Source organism: Lissotriton helveticus, chromosome 6 (genome assembly GCF_964261635.1).
Source record: "Lissotriton helveticus chromosome 6, aLisHel1.1, whole genome shotgun sequence".
Lineage (NCBI taxonomy): Eukaryota > Metazoa > Chordata > Amphibia > Caudata > Salamandridae > Lissotriton > Lissotriton helveticus.
In genome coordinates this window covers 1,494,545,524-1,494,566,539 of record NC_136067.1, presented here as the reverse complement: position 1 = coordinate 1,494,566,539, position 21,016 = coordinate 1,494,545,524, and the positions used below count along the sequence as shown (strand labels likewise).

At 45.9% G+C, this 21,016-nt stretch overlaps 1 protein-coding gene across 2 annotated transcripts in view; it reads right to left on the bottom strand.

Annotated features, from left to right (window-relative positions):
• Positions 1-21,016, bottom strand: part of USP34 (ubiquitin specific peptidase 34) — a 2,681,755-nt gene that overhangs the window by 2,363,828 nt on the left and 296,911 nt on the right. The window contains exons 14-15 of one of the 2 annotated variants that reach the window (XM_078649291.1): positions 14,796-15,457; positions 860-1,074 (exon numbers count right to left, since the gene is read on the bottom strand). In XM_078649291.1, coding sequence (XP_078505417.1) covers positions 860-1,074; positions 14,796-15,457 — 877 coding nt within the window. The remainder of the gene's footprint in view (positions 1-859; positions 1,075-14,795; positions 15,458-21,016) is intronic. The other variant, XM_078649292.1, reaches the window with a different exon arrangement.

Genomic DNA, 21,016 nt, shown 5'->3' with positions numbered 1-21,016 from the left:
GCCTCCCCAGATTGTCTCTGTTGCGGAGTGGAAGAGGCCACCTTTATTCATACAGTGTGGACATGCCTAGTCCTGGACAGGTTTTGGAGGAGTGTGAACAGATGTCTAGCTGAGGTGCTGGGTTGGGTTATACCAAGTACTCCATGGTTAGCATTACTACACATTGCAGAAGACATTAAGGGCAACAAATATAAATGTAATTTATTGTACCTAGGTTTGACTGTAGCCAAGACACCATCTCCACCCCCATTGGGGGTATGGAAGCAAGGATAAGACTTCTGCATGGGGTTGGAGGAAACGGTTTTCAAAGCTCCTGGCTGCCCCCACAAACACACATGCATATTGCAGCGCTGGGCAGATTTCAGAGGAATTATTCCGACACTGCCATCACAGCCCACACCATTAGATTTGGAGGTTCTGCACCACAATGAAAACAGGAGTGTACACACTGCTACCGAATTGCTGATGCGATTGTATCTTTCAAATAGCGTATGGAGACCGGGACATTTCATAAGGACAATATTCCTACCTTCTGTAACGCAGCCGTTTTTTTCGTTATACCTTGGTTTTGTTTCTTGCTCCTTTTTGTCCTCTTTTTTTCACATAAAATGCATAAGATACTCATGAATGTCAATACTATTTTCCACTATATACACATACATCATGCTTTTGGACATATTATGGGATTGTGGGCAAGAAAAATGGCAATAAAGTTTGTTCTTAAAAAAATAGTGTAGCGGTCAATCAAATGTAGTTTAGAGTACCTTAAAGTACCAGATGACATTGGAACAACTCATTTTGATTTCAATGTTAAAGCAGATGCAAAATACTGTTCACAAAGTAATAGCTATTACAATACCTTGACTGAGGTGTTCATGGTAGATGGAGGCAAGATTTGGAAGATGCTGTTGGAGATGAGATGTCAGCTCAGCATGGGAATTGATCTGTACAAGCTCCTCTTCACAGCCAGATTCTTCCCCATCAAAATCAGCCATGTTCTTCTCAGATTTTGCACTGACCTGGGAACTACTGCAACTAACATCATCAGCACTTAACATATCATCAACCAAGTGTCTGTAAAAGGCAAACATGTATAACAATTAGCAGCAGACGCTCTAAGTCCTGTCTGAAACTATTATGAAAAGTCTTAATTGGCTGAGTGTGACCAGATACTTACTCGGGAGGCCCAAAGCCACAAAATCCCTATTTTAAGTTACAGCTTGTACCACATCTTCATCACAAGTGTTTGAACCTGAAGCAGACAACCAGTCACAACACAATTTCAGGCCTCTTGAATGGATCTTTAACAGGGCCAAATCCAGTCTGCCACAATTGCAAGCAGCAGCAGCAGCAGCTGGGTCACCAGGTCTAACCCTATCATGTGGCTTGATGGTCTGGCCTACTCCGTCCAGCTCTGAATCAATGGCAAAAGAGATCCAGATCTATTTCAGAGCTGTACCAGCCCATTCTGACATTGAATACAGCATGATGAGCACTCCATGGCTCCAAGCAGATTCCAAATGTCAGCTCTGGGCACGTCTATGCAGCAAAACCATATAAGAAGGTGACTGAGCAGAAATGAAAACCACAAAAAGCATTAGGATCCCAGGCAAGATGGGAAGCAGGCTAGCTGCCTCTACCTTGTCACTTTCGTAATAAACTACGTGCCTACACATCTGGCTCATGCCTCCCTCTACCCCTCCAACTTAATAAGGTATGGGGGTCTGGGTTCGGCTAACTGGTGGTATGTTGAAGCAGTTTACACATTACTGGTGAGGCATGTGGCTACAAGCAACTATCAGTCTCATTCTCTCTGGTAAACAGACCTTAGGAGAGCTGCAACAGTCAGTTATTTTGTTGCTCACCCACACATGGGAAATCAGACAGCCTGTTTACACATTTTTCTCCACAACGTACATCACCCCCTCCCCAAATAGGTTGAATTTTCTTTATTCAATATATAATTTTGTTACGCTTCCTACAGGCTATTTAGTCCATGATGTCTAGTTCTCTAAAAAAAAAAAAAAAATAGCCAATTCAAAATGAAGTAAACGTTCACAAAAATTAAAATAGGGTTCTATGCATTTATTTTGTGGCAATTAATTACTTGGGGATTAGCAGTAATTCATATTGAGTCCCTACTTATTCTGTGTTTTCAAATAATATCAGCTGAAATATTTTGTCATCTTCCAAATTAACATTTCTTTTCAAGAGTAAACAGCAGTGTTGTGATATTTACAAGCCTTTTCCATCTTTACTTACATATCATCTGATTTTTAAATCCTGCAGTTATTTATTTGGTTTATGGGAGAGAGCCAGAAAAACCTTGGCACATATATACCTATTTTACAGGGCGAGCCCCGCAAACACGCACATCTTTTTGTCTTTTTTAAAACAACTCTGTACTTTCCGTTTCTTAACTAGTTCATAACTATTTCCTCTATTGCTTTCCTGTGGTATTCACTACTGTAACTATTTCAATTTAATCATGTAATTTTTCTCAAGACAATTAAACTTTAAATAGTGACTTGTAAAAAATTTCACAACACTTTTTTTTTTTAAATGAGAGAAAGCATCTGAATATAAATTTAGAAACTAATTCTGCTCATGAATGGCAGTTGCATTAGCTCCCCTTAAACGGATACTTTAGATTGAATCCTTCGGTTCCTATTCAGTAGGCTACAAATATTTGATATTTCCACCTTAAGGAGAGTCAGTGAAGATTTACCTGGAGGTTCACTTGGATTACAGGAAAGTATAGTTTCTTTCTCCCCCAGCGATTATCATTAATGGTCATTGAGCAAAATCCTGCACCTTAAAAACTTGTGACAGCAAAGTGCCCCACTAAAAAAGGTTTTTGAAGTACATCTGACTCACTCTGATATTGGCCTGGAGTTTGATACAAGATGGTAAAAGTTTCACAAAAGTGTGAACAGGTCTGCAGATGATTGCCTTCGGGGATGTTTCGTAGCAAAGCAATTTTGACAACTTTTGTGAAGGGAGCCACAGGTCTAACAGATAGGTTGCTATTTGCTATTTGACAACAAAGATGGATACAGGAGTGTCTCCTTCTTAGAACGGATAATTTTGTTTTTGCAAAACGAGTTTGAAAAGACTCTCATTGTTAACAAACAGAGCTTTGTTTTATTTCAACTCTTCAGTCTTGTGTAAAGAAAACGCCAACTTTCTGGTAAATTCCAGAGCGTAAAGGGACATTTCTTTCGGAGAGGAGGGCTTCTGAAACAATGTAGGCATAGTAGTGATCTGATTATTGTGGTGATACGACACGACCTTGAAAACAGACCTGTGCACTTTGTTCTTATGAAGTAGATTAGCTCAAAAGTAGGACCCAAAGGGATTAGAAGGACTATGTGCAATTCCCAGAAAGGAAGTTTCCTGACTGGTGGAAATAACTTTAATTTCCCAGAAGTCCTTCATAGCATAGGCTCTCCAAAAAGAAGTTTGTGAAGGACTTTTTCTGTAAGTAGTAAAAGTTGCAAAATAAACCTTTAAAGAAAAGAACTGCCGCCAAACTCAGGAAAGAAGAAAAGATAGGTGGGACTATCACTTTTTCCTGTTCTACTGTATGCACCAAATGCAAAATATCTTCCACTTCAGGAAACAGGATGCCCTGGAGCACAGATGTTTGTTCTCCTTCAGAATGCACATAAACTCTTGAGCGAAGGGGGCATGGGCAAGGAGGCCAAGATGGCAGTCGAGCTCTAGTGAAGCTCCTACCGCGCTCCTACTGCATGACTTCTATCCATTCTCATTCTGCCTGAGCGCGCTAGGTGCAGCAACCCTTGCATGGCCCCAGACACTGAGGGTGCCTGTGCAACCCGTCCTGATGCTCCTTAGGGAGGTGGCGAGGCAGCTGGACCCACGACATGAAGTTCGACTGCTAACAGATGGCAATTATCACAGAGACTCCGCGGCCTGTGAAACGCAGACCAGCGCGTTTACTGGCTGGACTTGGCCCCTGAACACCGAAAGATTGGTGTGGAGCCGATGAGCAGACCCTTGACTTCCTGAGTGGAGCCCCGGACCTGTGGTGGCCCCCATGCTGTCCCTGCCGGCGGGCCTGGAATCGGGACTGAAGAAGTGGCTGCGGCAGAGCATGGTTGCTCCCGGGGCAGACCACAGGAGAAACGACAAGGGGCCTGCCCCCCCCCACCACCACCACCACCCGGTGCAGGTAGGATGGGCACTGTGCTGTGCTACCCGCTGGGGGGCATTGTCAAAGTTAGTCTGCCGACCGAGGAGGGTAAGGGGGGTGGGGAGGGGGGGGAGCAGCAGTCCCTATCGTCTGCACGGGACTGCTCTCACCCACGGGGCTCTGGTTCGTGGGCCTGCCGACAAACTTCAGAGGGACCTCACAACCAAATCCTGGAGACCCTGGACTCTATAGGACAAGTAATTAAGCTGGGCCCTCAACTCTTGGACCGATACAGGCTGCAGGCCAAGGGGTCCCCGAGAAGCCTGGTGGGGGTGCATGTCTGACCCTGGGGCTGTCCCTTCATACAGGCCTCCCACCTGACGGCGTGGACCAATACTTGGGACCTATCAGAGGCCAGACTTGAAAAGTGAACTGTGCAGGACACTGGTGACATTAGATTCTCGTGGGGACCACAGCCCCCAGGGAGGCCCTCCCCCAACCCCCCTTCTGCTCTCCTCTGTCGACGGCAAGATGCATTCTGTGGATGCCTCGCACCCATTCATCTCTATGCACTGAACAGCCCTAGTGGATGAAACCTCAATGTCTCAATAAACTGGGTACTCTGTAGTCTTTGGGAAGCGCCTCCATTGCCGGACTCACACATCACTACAGGCCCCGATCACTGGAGGGACCAGCGAGTGTGCTGTACCTTGACCTGCATAGACACCCACCTTCTGGACTTTGCACCGGGCTCTGCTGACTGCAAGTGCTGCCTTTGGGCAAACAGGTTGGTGGGCTTGATCCAGCTCACATTAGGGTCAGACTTGCTTCCTGTCTCCGGGCCTAGCTGCTGTAGTTGGACTGACTCCTGGACTGGGGGTGGGGGGGGAGGGGCCCTACGGGCAGGCTGCTCATGCTGTCGTGTGGCAAGCTGGCCTGACCCCAACATGCTGGTCTCCTGCCGCTCCTCACCGGAGACCAATTGATGATGGGACGCAGTAAATCTCCTCCACCCACATCGGCCCAAATTAAAATGGAACAGTACACCATTACCCCATCGGACCACAGAGAAATCGCGGAGGCCCCCCCACTCTTGGCCGCATCCCAGTCCGCTGCGGGTTTGAGCATAATTCTCAATGCGATTCAAGATTCGCAGGAATTGGTGGAAAACAAGGTTTATGGTCTCCAGATAGACTTCTCGCTGTTGCGGCAGGACTTACGAAAGTAGAAGATAGAGTGATCGAAACTGAGACACGGATCTCCACAACTGAAAATGAAGCCACCACACTCAAACTTTAAGTATCCAAGTTAATGCCATAAGTTGCAACCCTTGACGCAAAGGCAGAAGACGCTGAAAATCACTCAAGGAGTAATAAACTGTGCCTAGTTGGCCCTCCCGAGACCTTAAAGAGTGCAACTCTAGCCGAAACACTGGAGGACTGGTTTTGACGAGGGTTCCAGAAGACAAAACCTCTAATATGTTTGCTACTGAAAGAGCGCATCGCTCCCTCACCCAAAAGCCTCCAACCGGAACCATACCTTGACCGGTTATGCTACGAATTCTTAACTTCCGAGACTGAGATGCAATCCTACGCGAAGCCTGGAGCCAGGCAGATCTCAGACACCAGAATCCCACAGTAATGCCTTTCCCAGATTACACCAGGGCGGTGCAAAAGCGGTGATGATTCTTTGAGGAGCTGAACCACTCCATGCCCTCAGCCTCCGTTATACACTTCCATTTCCATCACACCACAAGGCCATCTCTCAGTCCTCCACCTATTTCTTTGATACCCCGAAACAGGCCTGGGAATGGGCCAACAGAGAGACAATGGCTGTGACCTGCCGAGCTGGGGAGTGCTGAGACATGAAGATTTCCCCCCACTGCTTCCCTCGCTAAAGTCCAGGTAGAAGTGTTCACGATCTCAGAGACCGAGGGCTGGTTGACAGGAGATGGGTACATCGTCAAACACGCCCCTGGAGAGGGGGTGTTCAAGCAGCGGTGGAGTTGGACCAGACCCTTACTGATAACCGCTGTTATTTTGCTTCCAAGACAAAGTTCCGACCTCATCAGCGTTACACGAACTGTCCGAAGTGAGGGCAATGGCCCACAAGAACATAAGGTTGGTTGAGGACACTTGAGGTGCTGGTGTGAGATGGGGGCTTGAAATGAGACTCATGTGTGCCCCATATAGTGGTTCTTGAATGTGTGTTGAACCTCATGACAGTGTGCATTAAAATTGTAGGGAACTTACTAACCAGTCTATTCTCTGAACGCGGTCAAGCACAGTATCTGTCCTATGGGTGTGTACACTGCCATTGAATTCCCCGTGAGTTTTTTCTTCTTGTGTTTTCTTTAATTACCTTGTTCTAGATATACCTTGGTTTTGGGTGTCAGATGTCTCATGGGAAGTAGTATGGGGGAAGGGATTGGGGGGGGGGGGAGATATGTTGTTCCCGATAGGGTTGTTCTTTTGTTCTAACTTTGGTTTTACATTTCACTAAGCATGTCCACCAATGCCATAATGTAGAGTTTTATAGCTGTGCTTGGGGTTTCCTTGCCTGGATGACCCAGGTCCTCATAGAGTCCCCAAATGTCCCATCGCCATCACACCACACACTCACATGATCACAATACTGTCTTGGAATACTATTGGTCTTTTAGAACGTATCAAGAGATCTGCGGTTTTGTGCTATATCTAACCAGATGTAGTCCTGTTGCAGGAAACCCCCCAATTAGGCACCCACTGCCCCTTTCTAGGCCTGCCTTCTAGGACAGGGTTTTTTGCTCTGGTTTTGCTAGAGGCTATAAGGAAGTGTCCCTCCTATTGCATAAATGCTTTCTCTTGACAGTAAGCAAGATACATGAGGATCCCCAGGGGAGGTATGTGGGGGTTATGGGCCATATGGCCGCTAGACACTACAACTTCATCTCATGTTACGCTCTCCCCCCCCCCTCCCAGCCGCTGCAGGCCACCCTCTAGACACTCCGATCCTTACTGGTGGCGATTTACCCGGGAACCACTCTAGTGGGAGGAGTCTTTAATGCAGTCTCAGACCCGAGCAGAACAGCTCAGCTTCCCCCCGGCCTTGGCCGTCGGACTCGATAGGCATGTCTATTTACCTAGGCTAATTTCATGGGCCTATGATATGCATGGCGCTCCTGGCACCTGTTGTTGAGGGTGTACATACACCAGTCCGCAACTAACAATACAGAGTATCGGATTGATTTGCTGTGGCTACTAGCAATGGACCTCCCTCTTGCTGCATTCCATCTGAATCATCCCTTGTGGCGTATCTGACAAAGCCCCCTACTGGCAGAATGGGGCGCCCACCAGAATACTCTAAATTCTATCTGGAGATTTAGTGTGTGGCATCTGAAGGCTCCTGAATGTGCCTCTTTCGTAGAGGAGGAGTCACAGGCTTTCTTTCAGGCTAAAGAAGGTTCTGTGTCTCAATGACGACGCTGTGGGTAATGAGCACACCCCCCATGAGGGGACTGTTGAAGGGCTATGTGAGGCAGCAAGAGTGTCTGCAACAAAAGTGGGTGAGTGACATCATAACTCAAATCCTTAATTCGAAGCACCGCTCCTAGCAATCTGACAAAGAGGACAAACAGCGCCACATGGCACTGGCGAGGGCAGAGCTGCAGCAGGTTTCCCTTGAGGAGGCAAAGCAGTGCTAGAGGGCTTCGACCTAGAGAGTTTATGAATCTGGGGACAAATAAAGTAAATTACTGTAATAGCTGGCGACTTGCAATGTCTCCACCAGAGTAGTGCCTGCCGTTAGAGACTCAGTAGGCGTTCTCGGCAATCGCTCAGGTCTATGCGACATTCTACGAAAACCTCTATACATGTCGCCTGGCGCCCCCTTCGGATAAACAGAACCTATTTTCGGGATATTGCTTTGCCCTCAATTCAATTTCATTGGCCCATGAATTAGATCAGTCTCTGACTGAGAAAGCAATGAAGCCATATCTGGACTCCAATCCGGGAAGACCTCAGGCCCAGACAGATACCCCACTGACTATTATAAGACGTTTTGTACCATTTTAACACCCCACTTGCTGAACGTCTATGCTGAGGAGATACAGCAGGGAATGTACTTAGACTGTGCCACCACTGTGGTTATCCCAAGAAGGGCCTGCCTCAAGACCGGTGCTCCTCCTACTGTCTGATCTCACTTATTAATGCAGACATGAAGATATTTGCTTAAGTTCTGGCTGCTGGGCTGACCCCTACCCTATCACATCTCATTCACCCAGATCAATGTGGGTTCATGCGGGCAGAAGCACACTGCACTGCATTCGTCTCCCAAGCACAGGAGTTGGATGGTGCCTTGGCCCTGATCCATGTGGATTTTCAATGGGAATTCCTGGAGGCAGTCCATCTGCAAGCAGGTTTGAGAAGGACGTTTTGCAGAATGGTTCATCTACTCTACCATAATCCCACGGCTCAAGTATGGGTGAATGGATTTCTGTACGCCTCCTTTCAAATTCACAGAGGCACGCACCAGGGGAGTCTCCTCTCCTTGTGACTAGTTGCTCTGGCAATTGGGCCACTGGCGTGCCTCATACGCTGTGAGGCACGGATACTGGGCTGGTGGTGGGGGAGTAGACTTTAAAACTACATGGCGTTATACGCAGATGATATACTCCTTTTTCCTGGGGACCCTCTGGCCTTTGGCTCTTGAACCCTAAAGATTCTTCATCTCTACGGTGAGGAATCTGGCCTTCACATTAACGTGAGTAAATTAGTATTAGTGGAGGTAAAGGCCACCGCTGAGGGGCGAAGCTGCTGCCCGGACACCCCCTAGGGCAGAACGCTTTTAAGTATTTAGGATTCACATAGCACACCTCCCAGATCTGGTCTGGACTCTTAACTTTCAGAACTTGGCCACGACCCTTGATAGAGACATGCGTTTGTATTAGCAAATTTCCTATATCCCATATCCCAGGGGTGGTTCCATTCTGACTTCCAAAGTCAGCACATGTACTTGAGTTGGCAAGCACCGCCAACCTTCGATGGAGGGAAGTTAAATAGGAATTACACAGCTGGGAGATGTATAAAAGGGTCGCATCCAACTAGTGTTTTCTGCCGCTCATGCCGCATGTGCACACTGCACACTCCCTGCTGATGACTTTTCCCATATGGCGTGGGGCTGCCCGGCGCTGCGATCCTTCTGGACTGGGGTGGCGCACGAGATATCTCAGACGGTCTCAGAGCTGCAGTACTGGGGCTTGTGAAGGACCTGTGGGGTTTACGATCTCAAAAAGCTCTTTATAGGGATGGCCTGTCTGGTAGCGAAGAGCGAGCTTGCCTGGCTGTGGAAGCAACCCCCACCACCTTCGATTCAGAGCACTAAGGATCCTTCTGGATTTTTTTTAGTAAGCTAGCTTGACGATGACTAATGGGATCAAAACTACCAGAATGAAGACATACAGAAACCTCACCTATGCGGTCTGCCATTTCCCCTTTGTCCCTGGTTGGAACACCAGGAGGTGAAATCCACTGTTTTGTTGTCTGCAAAGAGGTCTATTTGCAGAAAACTACACTAAAAATGTTGTTCAATACCTATTAATTTATGATCCATTGTGGTTTTCTGAATAGTCCAGGAGAGGCAATCTTGCCTGTGCAATCTTAACACCTGGGAGGTGGACAGCAGTGACCTATAGATTTCTGCTATAAGGCCTTTCCAAATTGTCTGTGGTTCTTGAGACAATATTCTGGATTTTAAGCTTCCTTGTTAGTTGAGCTACTACATTCAGCTCCACCATTAACGTTGTGGAGCCTCTTTGAATTAGCAAGAACCCTGATATGAATAGTGGGAGAAAAGACTTGAGAGCCAGGTGAATGGCTCAGAGTTCTAAGAGGTTTAATATGCTGATTCCTTCTGCAACCATCTCTTATACTTGTTGGAGGTATAGGCTATCTCTCCACCTTATCAGGAATGTGTTTCTAATAACTGTTTGAATTGGAGTTTTTGGTTTAATGCAATAGTTTTCTTATAGTTCTTAGCGTGGCACCACTAAATCAGTGCCAATAAAAGGGTAAGCTTATCTTTCCAGCTGCCCAACAACTAGCACCATAGGTCTTATGGGCACCGTTGAAGCAGTCACATGAAGGCGAGCACATGGAACCATAAAAATGAAAAACGCTATTGAACTTAAAATAGATGAAATTTGGCATGTTGTTGACTGAGATATTTTCAGATGAGTGATATTTCAGACAGACAGCCAGACAATAACTTTTCCCCTGAATGATGAACTCCAGCCCTTTGAGTGTCTAAAATAGGTCCCAGGTACTGCACAGACTGACTCCGGGCCCGGATGATGGGGAGTCTGGACTGCATCTATTAATGTGAAGCCTTCTGTCGAACCGAGTCTTTGATGAGCCACTTGCTAAGATGTGATTAGACAAAATCTTTCATTTCAGATGTGCAGCTTCTACTGCCATACATCTTGACAATGTTCTTGGTGGTTACCTCAGCCTTAACAGTACCCCTTTGTATTGTTAGTTGAGCTACTACATTCAGCTCCACCATTAACGTTGTGGAGCCTCTTTGAATTAGCAAGAACCCTGATATGAATAGTGGGAGAAAAGACTTGAGAGCCAGGTGAATGGCTCAGAGTTCTAAGAGGTTTAATATGCTGATTCCTTCTGCAACCATCTCTTATACTTGTTGGAGGTATAGGCTATCTCTCCACCTTATCAGGAATGTGTTTCTAATAACTGTTTGAATTGGAGTTTTTGGTTTAATGCAATAGTTTTCTTATAGTTCTTAGCGTGGCACCACTAAATCAGTGCCAATAAAAGGGTAAGCTTATCTTTCCAGCTGCCCAACAACTAGCACCATAGGTCTTATGGGCACCGTTGAAGCAGTCACATGAAGGCGAGCACATGGAACCATAAAAATGAAAAACGCTATTGAACTTAAAATAGATGAAATTTGGCATGTTGTTGACTGAGATATTTTCAGATGAGTGATATTTCAGACAGACAGCCAGACAATAACCTTTCCCCTGAATGATGAACTCCAGCCCTTTGAGTGTCTAAAATAGGTCCCAGGTACTGCACAGACTGACTCCGGGCCCGGATGATGGGGAGTCTGGACTGCATCTATTAATGTGAAGCCTTCTGTCGAACCGAGTCTTTGATGAGCCACTTGCTAAGATGTGATTAGACAAAATCTTTCATTTCAGATGTGCAGCTTCTACTGCCATACATCTTGACAATGTTCTTGGTGGTTACCTCAGCCTTAACAGTACCCCTTTGTATTGTAAGTGCTCCTCTCCAAGAACCTCTGGAACTTGGATTCTTTTGAGGCGTCAGAACATGGAAGTAGACTTCCTAAAGGTCCATGGTAAATATCCAATCCGCTCGAGGGAGCAGACAGTACATCTGGCCAATGGCAGCAGCCTGAATTTTTCTCTTAACCCTTTTCTCTGATGTCTTCAAGGCAGAATGCTTCAGAATACTTAAATGGGTCCTTTCTTTTAATCCAGATAGTAGAGTAAATTGACTAACTTTCCTTTCAGATGAAACTCTACAGCTTGTTTACTGAGGAGATGGCTTCCTAACAGAGCTGTTCTGATGGTACCAGTATGACGTCTGAAGAGGTATCCTAGGCAGAAGCATCCAGAGACTTTTTTTCACCGTTATACTGGTTTGGAGATGCTTCCCGCTAACGAAGGGAAAGAATTACAGCTTTCTCCATCCTCATGCTTATCTGTAGCAGCAAAATATGGCTAACCTTTTCTTTCAGTTGGGATTCTTTGCTAGAATGGCTGCCTCTGCATTTGATGAGGTAGATACTGTAATCACTGATCTCTCTGTTGGAAGTAACACTTTTTTTTTTGTAAGGAGTTTTATATAGGCCGAACTTGACCGGAAGGTATTGGGTATCAGAGACCTTTACATAGCACCAGTTGTGTTATATGAGGACACATTCATTTTTGTTAGGCATGGGGAGATTAAGTGATTTGCCCAGAATCACAGGATGTTTAGCGCCATTGCAGAGACTCGAACCCGGATCCCCAGATTCGAGGTCGATCGCCTTATCCGTTAGGTGAACTCCTCTTTGTGACACCTAAATTAATGCTTCCTGAACTCCTTTTTATTTTTAAGGACCAGTACTCTTCATACACTACTTTGTTTGGTCGGCAGAGCAGCCAATGAGTTGAACCATAGAATGTAAAGTTGAAAATATTCGGTTTCTAATTTCAAGCCCCTGAAATGGAAAGTGGAAGAACAGGCCAAAGTAAGGCCATGACAAACATGAGTTTCTACTTTTAGGAGACTAAGGGGTGAAGAATTGTTTTTTCCTGCAGAATCCTTGTCATGTGGTACTATGGAAGAACAAGCAGTAGTATAAAAACTCTAACCCACAGACACAAGTAGAAAATAGATCTGTGGATCTACTGTTGGAAAAAGGGGGCTCTATTTATGGGGCCTAGAATTTTACTGCAGGCTAGAGAAGTTGCTTTGACAGTAGAAGAAAACAAAAGAGTTACCTAGCTGGCTTAATCAGGCCCGGGATCAATGTGCCTAGGGAAAATTCATTGATGAAGGATCTCAAAAATGACCAAAGTCAAGATGGGATGCCATAGGACTGCCAAGTTTGAGTGCGCCTCTTGCAAGCACCTCGTGCTACTGTCAATCAGTGAGTTACACAAAGGTGCATACAGGTAATAGCCAGCAAGAAGAAAATGATGTATACATTCTTCTCCTGGAATTCCTTACTCTGGGATGCCTTATTCAGGAACACTGTGCTCTCCATGCCACTGGATTCAAGCTATCCTGGCTGATGAGGGGTGAAGCCCCAAAACCGGTCCTAGGATGCTTGTTTCCAGTCCAGGGAGGACCGGGCCCGGCCTGGCAGTTAGGGCTCGACTGTTCCCATTGGGCACAGGGTCAAGACTGATTTGCATGTAGCTTGGTTTAAATTGGAATGGCGAGCAAAAAAAACAATGGATTTAGGGCCAGATCTCTGTACTGGGGTGAATGTATGACACTGTTCTGGATTCTGTCCATCAATTGTTCTTTTTGAATTTTTTCAGGAACACTGGGCATGACTACAATGCTTTCTTCTCAATGAATCAGGTCTTCTATGTGTACAAGAATGAGTCAAAGATGCAGTCTTCCTCTGTGGAAAAGGTGTAAATCCATGTGCAGATGTTATATGAGAAGGACGTACTAGAGTAGCTGGTTGGAAAATCCCCTCTTGCTTCTCTTTTGTGGCACTGTGTGGCCTGGTCCCTGGTAGGTCGGACTTCAAGGAAGGGCCTGGCCACATCACGCTACACTATGAAATCTCCCTGGGACCTGGAGCCAGAGAGCTAGTCAACAGCTCTATACATAAATGTCTCCTGCACCCAGACAGGATCAGTGCCCAGAAGAGGTAAAGCTGAAATGAGGGACTCAGAAGTTTAAGAGGCAAGAACATGAAGGAGTAATAACAGGTCTTAGAAGCAAGAACTCACTTACTTACAATAGGATTCCTGCTATAGTCTTAGCATGAAACTCACTTCCTACCTACCTCCAAACATAAGCTTCTATATTAACCTTCAGTCAACTACTGACAACTTTTGAAGCTTGTCTATCAAATGCCTCTCCTTTTGTGCTTTTCGAACAGAAAATCTCCTCTATGAAATGAACATTTATATCATTTATGGTCTTCTCCACACCTATGCTTATTCACCTCCTGTTTTTCTGCCTCCAGCAACCACCGACAGTGGCTGAACTGCATCATTCTTTTAGTTATTGATGTAACTAAAATCTTTTTGTAAGCAGTGTCACAGGGATGCCACATATATATGTTGGGAGGGGACATGGAGTCTGACCCTAAATGCTCCACATCTCTTTTGTGATAGGCTGAGAAATGTTTTCTCATCCTCGACAAATGAGCGGAGACAGCATTGTCAGTAGCCAACAGTGCTAGGTAGGTGAAATGTCAGAACCACTATTCGAGTAAAGTGGCCTTTTCTGCTCCCTTATAAGCACACTGTATATGCACAATAATGTAATCTCAGTGCACCCTACACTGAGGCGTACACAGTATAAAGTAAGCAATATATGCTGAAGGCCTAATTTCGGTTTTGGATATCAACTTGTTTAAGTCAATGATGGATGTTAGTAGTGGGGGGTTGAAATCCTCCAATCCCTTATGGGTTAGCTAGTAATAAATGCACAGGTATCACCCCTCAAAAGATATTGGAAAAATAGATGGTGAGTTTATAACATTTAATGTGTTTTAGTACTACAAATCTAAATGAAGTAGGGCATACTATCAAATACTCTTGCTTTGTGCACCTAACTTCAGAGGACGTACGATGTAATAAGGCGACTAATTGATTAACAATAAGGGGAGCCAAAACAATTAAAAAGTATGCTGAAGACAAAGAATTCAGATCTAGAAATGCGTCAACACAAAGCTGTAAACGTACTGAATAACTGAATCGCAGGACTAATATACGTGACTCCGTACTTGCATTAGTTGTGGTCTTAGAGGGTGAAGCATGCCCCTAAATGCTACCAAAATGGTATATTCAATAATTATGTTATATTCATAAGCATATAGTTATTTAGCAATAGTACTTTTTTGTCTTAATTTGTTTAATCACAAATACAAAAAGAAAACCTACCCATCGTGATGGTGGTGGTGGTGATGGTGGTGGTGGTGATGGTGGTGGTGGTGATGGTGATGGTGGTGTTGTGGCCCAATGAACCTTCTGCAGTTGAACAGTTCATTTCCAATAGCTTCTCCAAGAAAATCTCCAGTTCGTGCAATACAGGAGTCCTGAGAGGCATCCATGTGTGCAGCAGTCATTTCGCCTGCCATATCACATTCTGGATCTTCAGGGTGTGAGCAGGCATCTATCATTCTAATTCGATCATCAGCTGGTTGGCCAGATTCCGTTTCAAAAACCCTATCCTTGCCTGTCCCATTGCTGGCACCATTTATTTCTCCACCAGCATGAGAATCTACCGGACAAATTGCAGCTTGCGAATCCAACTTCCTTTTCTGGAGCTCAGCAGTCCTGCAATTTTTCTGTGGGGTTTGAACCCCATCTTCTTCTTCATCTTCATCCTCATCATCTTCTTCATCTTCTTCCTCTTTAAGTGCTTCAATATCTGCAATGTCATCTGAATGCACCTCACTACCTGGGCTACCTGCAGACTGGCTGGCATGACTAGAATTCACTTCATTGCTGGATCCATCACTGTGGCCACTGCTGCTACCTGGGCCGCTGCTGGCATCCTCTCCACTGTTCGCCGTTTCATCAGAACTCCCTTGCATAGACTCCTGCAAATGAGCAAAGACAGTGTCACCTTAAAGTTTATAGTACTTTGCATGACAATAAAATTGTATTCATAGAACTCTAATTGTCTATTACACTTTTCTTAAGATATTATAGGAAAACATGATGTGAAACAGTTTGTTAATTTCATTAGAATATTGACTTGTTAATTTAAAATTACAAGTATGACCAGCAAATACATTTTCCATAATTTTCAACATAACAGGATTTGTTTTGCATTTCGTCTCTTGGTGAAGGAACATAGCCAAAAAGATCCAACCAGACAGCTATGTATGCTGCAGATTAGAAATGATCTGAGTAAAGGTTAGTCCCATTCAGTAATGTAATTGACAAACTAAAAGATGAAAACATTGCCTCAGAATTTCCAAATAACCTTGAAGACTTAGATGACTCATTTCCATCATGTTTTGGGTCTCAGCATCAGTACTCTCAAGTACCAAGAGCCAAAATGAACATTTGAGCTGGAATTTTACTAGGGATCAAGGGAAGTGGCAACTATTGCTTTCAATACAGCTCTTATGAGAATTCAATGGCAGGAAGATAACGGTTTCCTCAGTCTGCCTAATTAATGGTCTACTTATGCCACATCGGCCATACACAGCTTTTAGTGTTAGCCTTTTCACTGAAAGGTACATGTAAGCAATTGTAAAATGTTTAAGAAAACAAAGACACTGCCCTAACTCAAACACAATAATATACAAACTTTCAAAACAGAAAGACATTTAATGCTTAAGTAGTGAGACCTAAAAGAAAGGTTCCACACACCATGGAAAAAAGAAGCAGGAGACTGGAAGGCGAAATTTCAGGAGACAATCCTTTTACACCACACTGTTTTTATTCAAGTAAAAAGGTAAGATTAATTTCTGGACTGGGAAATACCTTTAACTAAGATATTTGGGTAACTCTACAATACTAAGGCAGGTGGTACATTGTTTGGACCTTATTACTTCACAGATTAATAGTTCAATTTTATAATACTATTTCTGAGAAGGAAATTAGTCCCACATAGGGTGTATGAAAAAGTCCCACAAAGGCTGAACCTTGATTAACAGGGACAGCAGGAGTGTGAGCAATGTTCAAGGTGCATGCCTGACTATATGAAACGATACAAAACTGTTTCAACAGGATATCAAGAGGGAACACAGGGACTTTGACAAAATCTTACTAGAGCCAGACAATAAAGGGGTTTGTAGTTAATGCTGAAATAACATCTTATAAAAAAAGAAAACTGGAGAACTATCTCACAGTTAATGAAGAAATTCGGAAATTTTGAACAAAGGTACAATGGGTATTAATGACCACCTGAGTGCTGTAAAAAATACACCAAGGAAACAAAGTATGACGTGTAGGCACTGCTAGCTGTTAGGAGTCCTTAAAATAATTTAAGTCTAGAGTGTACTCAATGTGGTCATGAGGAGGGTACCTTCTTCCATACAGTATGGAGCTGTGAACGATTAACTAGATTCTGGACTGGTATGGATTAGGCGCTGGGTTGGGTGCTCCGCGTACACCGCGGCTGGGTTTGTTGCATGTGTTGGAGGGAGTGGGAGGTAACCTGTCTAAGAGACATTTGTTGTTATTGGGTCTCACAGTGGCCAAGCGAGACATTGCGAGGGCCGGGAAGAATCCGCAGGTCCCGTCGCTCATGGCATGGTAGAGGGGCCTAGATTTCTGTATGGGGATGGAGAAGCCCATATTCCTTGCCCGGGGCTGCCCCAGCAAACATTTCAAGATTTGGAAAAGATGGGCCGATTACAGGGGTATCTGGCTGGAACCGCCAGCAGAACCTGACCCAGACCTAGAGGTTTGAGTGCGCTCTACAGTGGGATGTGTGTACGCGAATGGCTGGACTTGTCTGAAATCGTGCAGGGTGGGAGGGATCCGGGGGGGGGGATGGAGTTGGGGACAGTTGGGGGGGGGGGCGAAGGGGGGAAGGGGGGAAGAGTTATTTACATTGATCCCAATGTATTAAATGTAAAAGTAATGATGGATTGCGTTGTTCTATATGTATGCTGGTGTCCGGCAGATATCTCTGGGGTACAGAGATCTGCAAATTTATTTGTGATCTATCAATAAAATTTGTTTAAAAAAAAAAAAAAAATTTCAGTCTGAAGATGGTTCTACAGCATTAATATATTTAAGAGATTCACATGTTTTTGAGAACTCCCCCCATATCGAGGGTAAAAAATATCACTGGATAAAAAAATGGGCGTTTAAGCAAAAGCCCCAAAAAATCTGAGTAAGTATGACCCACTTTTACACATCTCTGTCGACCAAATTTGGCATACTGTTCCCTTTGTGAGCAGGCCTCATGAGCTAGCTGCTCATCGTCGGAGGAGCCCGGAGGCCATTGTGTGAGAGGGCTATACGCCGGTCATTGTTACCAGTGATGAAACCCCTCCCCTCCGATGCTAGCTCATGAGGCCTGCTCACAAAGGGAACAGTATGCCAAATTTGGTCATTTTTCCAAAGGGTAATTATTGACCCCTATAACAGATTAGCCAATTCTTGCAATCTGTTATTAGGACAACAGGCATATTACATATAATTTTCTAATTTTTTTAGTGTAGTAGGGATCACATTTGGTCCTGATGAGTAAAGCAGGGGGGTCTGCTTACGAAACATGTCGACCCAGTAGGGTACAGTAAATACACCCTACTTCAAACCCCTTTTTAACATTTCCAGCCAGAGAAATGAATAAAGTGTATTTTTTCTACTAGCCAGGAAATTTTTAATCCTTGCACTAGCTATCACATCCCCTACCACTCCCACTACCCACACCACACATAGCCTATTACAAATAATCTAGTGCTCCCGTAGAGGGACGGGAAGACCCCCATGATGAAGCATGACACTAAGGGATTCATAGTGTGTGAGGGGTATTTTAAAATCACATAGTGCTTTTCTAGGGGAACTCCTAGATCAGCAGGTTTCACCTTTACACATCACGAATAAATATAAAAAATAAAAATATACAGGATAGAATCTTTTTTGGTTATCAAAACTGCACTGGAGGTGGATTCTATCCATAAGACCTCTGCACTCCCTCCCCTTTGTTATTTTTGATAATATGAACATGCAACACAAGGCATCAACAAAATGAAACAAAAAGTCAGAGCGGCAGTAAGGGTAGCATGATAATCTATAAAAGATACCAATGTTGGCATGGCTAGCAGCCGTGAACGATGGCGGCTGCCTGAGGGAGCTCCGGAGGCGATGTAGCCCTTATCAATGATCCGCACAGTTATCCGTCTGCACACAGTCCCCCAGAGCCACACGCTGGGGCCGAGGACCGAGCAGTAGTTGCCGGCGCAACTCCGGAACCAATCTAATACCGGATTGACCTCCGGTGAGTCAGAGGCACTGATGAGGCCTTCCCTCCACGCCGGAGCCGGGGCCTAAATTAGCGGCTGGACCCGTGGCGGCCCGAAGGGGAGAACAGGCAGCCCAGAGAACGGGCGCGCTGACTGCCTGGACGCACAGGCGGGGACCGGCGGAACAGAAAGAGCGGTGTAACGGCCCCCCACCACTGAGAACCGGACCCTCTGGACACTGCCTGAAGCAACGTCAGGCCTAGTGACACACGCACAGCAGGGGACTCGATTTTTGAGGTCCCGACCACCAGAGCGGATACAGAGGGACTGGGGATTGCAGGTGGGTCGGTCCCCCCCCCCCCCATATAAACTACCTCGGGACCTGCCGGGGAGGCCCCGCAGACAACGCACTACCAGTTAAGAAGAGGGGGGACAGACAGACAGGAAAGAGGTCCCCTACCCCCCGCACCTGAGTCTGGACGTGGTGGAGGACCCCTGCCATACCTCCTCGAAAACTCCGCATCAGCAGGGAATAACTGGCTGGTTGACCTGAGGACTCTAGGATATACATACATTGGTGGGAAAAGGCACTACTGCATGTAGCCATCTTTTGCCGGTCCTGGCAGTGACCATGGCGGGCAGACCCCCACGAGGGGAGAACGCCCAGGCCCGACTCGATAAATATGCCTACGGAAAAGACTTTCCGCCGCTTCCCGAAAGCAAGAATCCTCCTGAGAAAACCGCAGATGGCGATGGCGCTGGCGCCAAGAAAGTGACTCTAGACGATATAATGGCGGCGCTCACGCAAGTCCAAGCTACAGTAGGTACAATCTCAACAGACGTTTCATTATTGCGGGCTGATTTTCAGAAAATGGCAACCAGATTTGCAGATGTCGAACAGGTCACCAAAACACTGGTTGCGGACACGGCAGCACTGCAGAAGATGGTGTCCAGGCTCGAAACCGAAAATAAGTCACTGATGGACAAGCTGGACGGCCAGGAAGGACGCTCTCACAGGAACAACGTCTGCATCCTTGGAATTCCTGAAAGTGAAGGTGCGCCGGCCATGGATCTGTATGTTGAAGATCTAGTGCAGACCAGGTTACAACCGAAGGGCCTCTCCAATTTCTTCTCCGTAGAGCGGGCGCACAGAGTCCCGGGAGGGAGACAGAAGCCAGGAGCACCTCCTAGACCAGTGCTTGCACGATTGTTCAATTTCAGAGACCGGGATGCATTATTACAGGCTGCGAGGATATCCCCCCCAATACGCATCCTGAACTCAACGATATCCTGTTTTCCGGACTACACAGCAGCTGTTTCACGGAGGCGACGAATCTTCCTGGACATTAAAAAAAGAACTGCGGGATAAGGGCCTGCCCTATTCAATGATCTTTCCGGCGAAACTCTGAGTTGTGGCGGACGGAAAAACTTGGTTCTTTGAGTCTCCAGATGAGGCCCGTGACTGGCTCGACGGATGGCGGAAAATGGAAGGACCGGGTCTCGGGCGCGGAGGCCGTGAGCGTCGCAATGACAGTGGATCCGAGAGTAGCCAGGAACAACCACGCGACGAGGGGGACGACGATCGACGACCCGACGTGGAGGACCTCGGACAAGGCTGAAACATGATTGCAGGACACTGACTCACAGTATACCTTTCCTACAAAATCAAGAAGACGGCAACGCCGGCCTTGGACACTGGTCCACAGCGGGCTGTGGAGGGACGAAGGGTCTACGTTCCTTCTTGGACTCCCTACCCCCTTCACGCAAGTACCATGGTTGGGATGGGCTTCAAGCACTCTGCTGAGTTGGGGTGGCGGGCAGGTCAGAGTCCGTCGGGCAGGGAGGCAGGGTGGGGGGGTGGGGATGGGAAGTTGGGGTTTTTGGACATTGCATTTCTTAGCTCTTAATTGTAATAGTAGTAGAGACATAATGAAAAACACTCACATTGGCAGCACAGCATCTAGCACGACCGTACTGTGGCACACTCCTACTATTTACCACGATAATGGCAATACACTTAATGACGGATTCTACCCAAGGCGCGGCTCCTGAGGCCACGGTGACCCCTCTCACATGGCTCACCTGGAATTTACATGGACTGGGTGACAAAATCAAGAGAGGGTTGGTGTTGCAAGCATTGAAACGTCTGGCGCCCACGTTAGCACTCCTACAAGAAACACATCTCACAGGCTCGGCATGCAAAGCTTTAGACAGGTGGGGATACAAGAT